Below are 7,658 nucleotides of genomic sequence, written 5' to 3'. Positions count from 1 at the left end.
AAAGAAGATAATATTAAAGCACATACTGCATCTATTCTAACGGCACAGAATTCATAGCAGCAGAGTCTGGGTGCTGAACTGGCCTGCCAGCACTGCAGACCACTGATTGAAAATATTTGCATTGCTGAGCAGATAGGTTTCTAGAATCTAGAAGATGTGTATGAATTGGTCTCCTCAGTTCTCAGATGTTAACGGACTGTTTTTAGATGAAGAGGGGATGCTTCACAGTGGTAAACATGCCGCTGTCCTAACTTTTTTGAGAGGTGTTGATGCCATCAATTGCAAAAATAAATTTTTCTTTAAAACATTTATACATTTTCTATGTTCTGTTGTGAATAAAATGCAGGTTTGTGAGATTTTCATACTTCTATTATTATTGTTATTATTATTATTGAGTTTGTTTTGTACAATGAAGTCTACTCCAAATGTTTTACTGATGTATTAAATTGAATAAAATGATATAACAACACACACAATACACACAACAAAATGTAATCAGAAAAACTTACACATTCAAAAATAAATGTTCAATTTAATCTGTTTAACATCCGAATTAACGTCCGAATAAAAATATATGATCCTCATTGAAAATGCACACGTTATCCACAAGATGGCGCGCTCGCATTTCTCGCCCTTCTCCACAAAACGTTTTCTCCCTCCTTCCGTTAATCTGACGACAGTTATGCGATTTAATAAACTGATATTTTCATTTCAACCAGAAAAGCCCAGACCTCTCACATTATAGGTCTCCTGTCATTCGGACCTCCTCTTGTGTGAATCTAAAACAGACTGCCGGGAAATCTGTCATACACGAATAAAGACAAGCTTCGATAAAAGTACACAAAAAGAGTCAACACGGTTAATCTCCGGACTGGTTTGGTGTGTGTATCTTTGGAGGTCCTACAATCTCATAGGATCTTTTAGCCGTTTAAATCTTGCACGCAATCATACATCTTTACTGCAATTAAATCCTGTAAATCAAACACGGAGCGATGAAAATGTTTATTTATTAAATTAATTAGTTTTGTAATTTCAAATTCCAGTTTATATTTATTATTTTAAGCTTTTTTTATTTAGCTGAATTTGGTTTTGCTTTGCTGGTGACGGTCGAAGTCTAAAAGCCTTTTAAAAAAAAGAAACAAATAATAATTCGCCGAGCATATCACTATATTGGTCTTTTGCCTGTAAACCTACTGCACATATATTTTACCTTTAGTTCCGGCATTTTTTTGTTGTTTTTGGTCCTGTGAGTACTGTGTGCTTTGTATAACTGTTCCTAAGGCCCTGTGTTTTTCTAAGCAAATTTCCACCTGCCGTTTGGCCTTTTCATTGGCTAAAACCACAGTCAGATTCCGCTGCGAGATTGAAAATCAGGGAGGGGGGATGAGCAGGAGGTATAAACCTGATAGGTTTACACTGCTTTTCAAAGACTTTTGGAATCCACGCATCTCTCCTCTGAAACTTGTTTTTCTTCCAGGAAAAAAGGAAATATTAACTGGGTTATTTTTCTCCCCGTTTGCGTTTGTTTTCGTCTCTAGAAGCTGCGAGGAGCTACAAAATCAGCAGGAGGACTTTTTCTTTTTCTTTTTTCCTAATCTTCGCGGATTTTTAACGGTATGAAATAATTAGACGCACTGAAATCATTTCATGTGAAGCTTTGAGATCATTAAAATTCAAATAAGAGGAGAATTTCCGGGAGTTTAAGTGTATTTATTTATTGTTACACTCTTGACGTTGACGTAAAAGCATCACCTTTTTTAAAAAAATTTATTTTTAATTATTATACTTTTCCGGTCTAGGATCACCATGCCTCTGTCGTTTATGGTAAGAAGCAAAAAGTTCACTTCCTACAGGCAAAAAAATTTCGATGAAGATGACTCGGAGGCCTCCGCAACATCTGGTAAGTCTTTAAAAAAAGAAGTGAGTTGATCTGAATAGGTGGAGAACGGGGCCCTATTAAAATAATTAAATGAAATTACTGCTGCGGGATGTAACTAATTTTTATCGCAACCCCAAATCTCCTTGCCGTCTTAAACAAATTTTTATTTGTTTTGCAAATTAAAATTAAAAATTTAAAAAAAAAACTTCTGATGTTATTTGTTGCTTTTTCTTATTAAATAAAATACCTAATTGAACAAAAGAAGATATTAATTTAGATGTACTTTCTCTCTAATCAACCGAACTTCACTTTGCTTTGGATTTGCAGAAATCCCAGCAGCCGTTCAGACCACAGACATTTCAGACAGGCCTAAGTCAGAGGGGCAATCTTCCCCTGAAGCCCCCCGCTTACTTACTAAGGAGGAACCGGAGCTTGAATGTCCCTTACCGCTTCACCCAGAGCCAAGCAGACCTCTCATGACTCAGACACAGCCGTACTACCTGCCAGGTAAGTTTAAAAACTTGCCATCTGGAAGTCAAAAGACTAGGCTGGAATAGAGACTGCATATCAGAGGTGGAAGTAGACGTGGCCCATTAGTTTTGGAAAGCATTTTAAAGCTTCAAAGTTGGCATTTTGACCACAGTTTTATATATTTATTTCTTTATTAAAGATTTGCATATTCAGGTTGAAAAGGGGTTAAAGGTTATTCCCTTAGACTGAGTAGCTAACTAACAAAACACTAATTTCACTCACAAAACCTGAAGTACAAACTCTTTGGTCTGTACCACATGGTTATCAATCAGATTATTAATCAGACTGCTGTAACTGAAGAGTGTAACTGCTATTCATAAGCTGGACCTTGTTTTTGTATTATTTTGACTCTGACATAATATTTTGTTTGATGTGTTTTGAGGTAATTTGATTTTTATTTTGTAACATTGTAATGGTGTGCAGTCTTGGCCAAGTCTACTCTGAAAAAGATTTACTCTTAAGGGATAAATAAAAGTGTTTTTTTTTAAAAAAAAAAAAAGAAAAAGAAAAAGAAAAAGAAAATTGTTCCATTAATGAGCATGAAAAAGCACTAACATCACAAAAGCTGTCTGTGTGTCAGGACAGCAGTCCAGTTAACCCCAGTATATAGGTGAATGCACTGTAAAAATATTCAGCTCCATTGTCAGCATATAGTTTTAATATCAGTTGTTAAACATGTTTTTCATGCTAGGAGGTATCCAGCACTTCCACCGTGGCTTTGTTTTTCATGTGTAGAAGTTTCTGTTTGCACTGGCATTCCACTCAATTTTGCATTACATCTTATCCAAATAAGAAACAGATATGTACATCTTTAATGTACAGGATCCTTTTTGTTTTCAAGAAAAATACTATAAGGAAAAACAGAAATATTTCATGCTTTCATGCTGAAATAGAATTATAGCCTTATGCTTACATCTACGAGATTGAGAAAAAAATGACATGGGTGTGATTTAACAGATATAAAGCAATATATTTTTAGGCTGGATTGGCCCTTTCATGTCTTACAGTGGTTTGCTTCACTGCCAACTATTTTCTAATTAGTTGAATTTTAGGTTAGCTAAAGCTTTTTAACTTCTGCTACCTAAAAGAATCCAACATATGTGTACTGTTGTTACGTGGCAGCCATGTCATCTGATGCATGCTTTTAGAGACTATTGGTCTATTCACAGTTAAAATCATTAGAACTCGCTGAATTTCAAACAATTTTCAAGCCTTTTTAAACTATTTCCAATGAACCCCAGCTCAGTCTTCATAAACCCTGTACCATCACACTGAAAAAATTGTGCTACTAGAAAAACACCCCTGATGCAAACTTTTTAAAAAGGCATCTATAACAAAGATAAGATATGCTTTTTTTTTGTCTCTTATGTGTGCGCCCTTTAGAGCCTCACTTGGCTGACTTCCAACCTTATGCCTGGGAGACATTGTCTCCTTCCTACAAGCTCCGTCAGATGAGTTTCAGCCCCACAGTGCTGCAGCATGCCAGTAACCTGTACAGCACCAACATCAACCGTAGTCCTCAGCCTCAGCAGCCTCTAGACTGCAGCACTCACTACTCGCCTTCTTCGAACACCTATCACTGTATCACCTGTGACAAGGTAGGTACCGCAGCTTAGGCCAAGATCAAAGGCTTAAAACTGGTTGTGCAGCTCGCGAAGCTGTTATGTCAGGTGCAGACATATTTCACGGCTTTCACTTTGTCACTTTGACTCCACTGATGAGTGCAATTATGGGCAAACTGTGTTCTAGGTATTTTCAACTTCCCATGGACTGGAGGTTCATGTCAGAAGGTCTCACAGTGGAATGAGGCCGTTTGGCTGCAGCATCTGCAGAAAAACATTTGGTCATGCTGTCAGCCTGGAGCAGCACATGAACGTCCACTCTCAGGTATACTGACGAAGCAGGAATTATTTCAGTGTTTAAAGAGTTTAGGGACCTGAATATGCAGACGACAACACATCTTGGCCTTTAAATTTTTAGTGTGGATTAGGCTTCAGTTTTTTACTCTACTTTCTGATATGCTGACAGCTTTCAAGATTCATGCTTACATTTAGTGAACACAACTATAGTTCCTATTCGTAAAATGCTCTTGATCATTTAAAGTAGAAACAATGAAGGAAATGTGAACATATACATTTCCTTTATTACAATTTTTCCCATCAAAAGATCCCAAAAATCTACTAAAATTATTGGAATGAACTTTTAAAGACAATTTCTTTTCTGACATTTATTCACTAACTGATTATTGTGCCTCACTTTTTTTGTCTTTGTCCTTGATCAGGAAAAAAGTTTCGAGTGCAAGATGTGCGGCAAATCCTTCAAGCGTTCATCCACGCTCTCGACACACCTGCTTATCCACTCCGACACCAGGCCTTACCCCTGCCAGTACTGTGGCAAGAGATTTCATCAGAAATCTGATATGAAAAAGCACACCTACATACACACTGGTAAATGTCTTAACATTCTCACAGTTTGTGACCATCAGTGTGACCCTGCATATGATCCATCTTCAGCAATCACCTGCTTTCCAGGTCAAGCATGTAGGGACTATTTCTAGGAGTAATATAACTGCTGATAAATCAGAAAAAGAAGCTTAAACAAATATCCTGTTGATTTGCATATCTGGGTTTCCTCTTCACAGAGCTCTGTAAAAGGAACTTTAGTTTATATTTGTTGCGAGTATGTCTCTGACAAATCTGAACAATGGCCTGATTCTTCTCTCATGGTTTTAATGAAAAACGTTATCTGTATGACGAAAACGCTTGGCACCATTTTTGGTAATGTTGGAAAACCTGATTTTACCGAAGCGGTGAAAAGAAAACTATAACAGTTTTATACAAATCACTTGAAAATTGTCCAAGTTTTGATTGTGCAGATCAGGGGTGTCAAGCTTAAGGCCCAGGGGCCAGAGTTGGCCTGGCAAAGACTCCAGTCTGGCCCACTTGACAGGTTTGGGAAATATGTATAAGGGCATACATTTTGGATTTGGGGAGTTGTGGGGAGTGAGCTACTTAATTGTACTGACAGATTTCCGTCATTCACTCCAGCAGTATTACTTTCTCATGTAGAAAAACTGAGATGCATTGTGGACATTGTGCTTCTTTTTCTCCTGTAAAATGCCATTTAAACTGACAGAAAGGGGAGTTTCACTGGTCCAATCCACATAAGATGAAAGCTGGCTGTATGTGGCCCATGATGTAAAATGAGTTTGATATCCCTGGTGTAGATTTCTTACGGCATGTGTTCTTCTGTGTGTTTCATTTTCTTTTTGTAGGTGAAAAACCTCACAAATGCCAAGTTTGTGGCAAAGCTTTCAGCCAAAGCTCCAACCTGATCACACACAGCCGGAAACACACAGGATTTAAGCCCTTCGGGTGTGACATTTGTTCAAAGGGCTTCCAACGCAAGGTTGATCTGCGCAGGCACCACGAGAGCCAGCATGGCATAAACTGAAGAGGAAGTGTTTTCTTTCTTGTTGTTGTTGTTGTTTTTTAACCTGTGTGATAAATAATATTTAACAATATGCTGATTCTGGGGGAAGCTGTAGCTCAACTGGTAAAGCATTTTCTTAACATATCACAAGGTTGAGGGCTCAGCCTTTGACCCCTTCAAATGCTGAGGTGTCCTTGGGGAAGATCCTCTTGGCCTACAAACATCTTGCACGGCAGCTGTGTGTGACTGTGAATGGGCACATGAGAAACACATTATGAAGTGCTCAGTAGAACCCAGTTAAGGTTAAAAGGCACTATGTAAGTTACATTGAAAGAAATCTTTCAAGATATGAATGAATGTTTATTCTGATGCACTTTTCATTGTGTTGTTGCAGTGTTACAATGTTCCATTGCTTAGAGTCCAATAAATATTGAAGCAATCTCAAATGTCTGTGGTTGTTGTTTTTGAATGAGGCAAAATATAATACTTGGTCCTTTGTCACCCCACGGTAAAATACACACATAGTGTGATGAACATTGTAAACAGACTTTCCCTTCCTGACTGGTTTATTCTGCTTTTCATAGTTAGAAACACATTCAGGATGAAACTGTGACTCAGGCCCCAGGTGGAAATCTCTCGCAAGACTAGATATAGTGTGTAGTGGAGTTATCCTGCATTCAAATAACACCCAGAACATTATGCAAATCCAAGCGCAGGGAGCCATTCGTTCCAGAGAGTCGACTAGAAAGCAGCTAAAGGAAAGTTAGAAGCAAATACATCGTCCAGTTTTTATGTTCAAGAGCAAAAAGGAGCTCTGTAATCTCAGTAAAAATCAGAATAACACAAACCGTCTGCCCCGCCATACTGTATGTTTTCCCTACACACCTTTAAATGGCCTTTGCAGTGCATTCAGCCTAATGGGATACAGGGATTAATAAAAGGTTGTTGAAAAGGTACCGATTACTTACTCAGCTCTAACCACACCCAGGCAGCCTGTTGGATTTACTTCAACAAACAAATGGCGATTCTAACGAAGACACACCGCCCTCCACAAACACCTAACCTGTTAGGTTTAAGCTGCTAAATGCAAATCAGATCTTCACCTGCTCTGTTTAAATCTGACAAGAACTTAAAGAAGCACTGTGAACATTTAAAGTGAACCCAAAGTTGAAGCTCCCACCCACCGCCACCTTCCCTGCCACGCTGTGATGTAAATATGATGATATCAGTTTTTCAGGTAAGTGGATCGTTACTGGTATATTAGAACGAATAGTTTCTGTTGTTCAATGCATGCATCTATATCCACAATGCATGGGCCTAAAAGACTGTGAAAAAATGAACAGCTGGCACGCTACAAGACTCCAGTCTTACAGTTTTTCCACTATGCAAAACTGCAACAATTCACATCTGTTCTCCAATTTTCATTGATGTTAAAAATGTTGCGCATTACATATTTTGTTATTGTATGTACGTCTGAGTTTACCAACCTCAGTGGCCCACATACAGCAGCTCTCCACTGTACAGTTAAAGAACTAGATGGCTTGTAGATAAATAGATATACAAAAAGTATAAAAACGTACATTATAAATTCAAGAGCAAGTGTGTATTCAGTTGTGTTAGTGGTGCAGAAATCAGTGTTTGTGAAGGGACGAGTAGAAACATGAGGGCTTACTGTCAGGCAAACAAATCTGAGGTCTCTATGCAAAATTTGTTGATATTACAGTAGGGTCTGTTGTTATCCTCTGCAACAGTTAGACTTACTGGTTCTGCAGCTTGTGGGTGTGAGGAGACTGAGCAAATCAAAATCCTGCCCAGG

At 38.2% G+C, this 7,658-nt stretch overlaps 1 protein-coding gene across 1 annotated transcript; it reads left to right on the top strand.

Moving 5' to 3' along the window:
* Positions 1-1,395: 1,395 nt before the first annotated feature.
* On the top strand, positions 1,396-6,716 carry gfi1b (growth factor independent 1B transcription repressor). The gene is made up of 7 exons (XM_005941362.3): positions 1,396-1,614; positions 1,800-1,900; positions 2,207-2,386; positions 3,794-4,008; positions 4,160-4,297; positions 4,692-4,857; positions 5,685-6,716. Exons 2-7 carry the CDS (start codon positions 1,807-1,809, stop codon positions 5,861-5,863), a joined length of 972 nt encoding a protein of 323 aa, XP_005941424.1. The 5' UTR covers positions 1,396-1,614; positions 1,800-1,806; the 3' UTR covers positions 5,864-6,716.
* Positions 6,717-7,658: the final 942 nt, after the last annotated feature.

The sequence above is a fragment of the Haplochromis burtoni genome, unplaced genomic scaffold (assembly GCF_018398535.1).
Source record: "Haplochromis burtoni strain Fernald_Lab_line unplaced genomic scaffold, NCSU_Asbu1 Contig_298, whole genome shotgun sequence".
In the NCBI taxonomy this organism is placed as follows: Eukaryota; Metazoa; Chordata; class Actinopteri; order Cichliformes; family Cichlidae; genus Haplochromis; species Haplochromis burtoni.
Note: the sequence above shows the minus strand (reverse complement) of the source record. Positions and strands in the feature narration are given on the sequence as shown.

Coding starts and splice junctions, on each gene's coding strand:
- gfi1b (XM_005941362.3), top strand. CDS start 1,807: ATGCCTCTGTCGTTTATGGTAAGAAGCAAAAAGTTCACTTCCTACAGG. Junction 2,387..3,793: donor ACAGCCGTACTACCTGCCAG/GTAAGTTTAAAA, acceptor TGCGCCCTTTAG/AGCCTCACTTGGCTGACTTC. Junction 4,298..4,691: donor ACATGAACGTCCACTCTCAG/GTATACTGACGA, acceptor GTCCTTGATCAG/GAAAAAAGTTTCGAGTGCAA.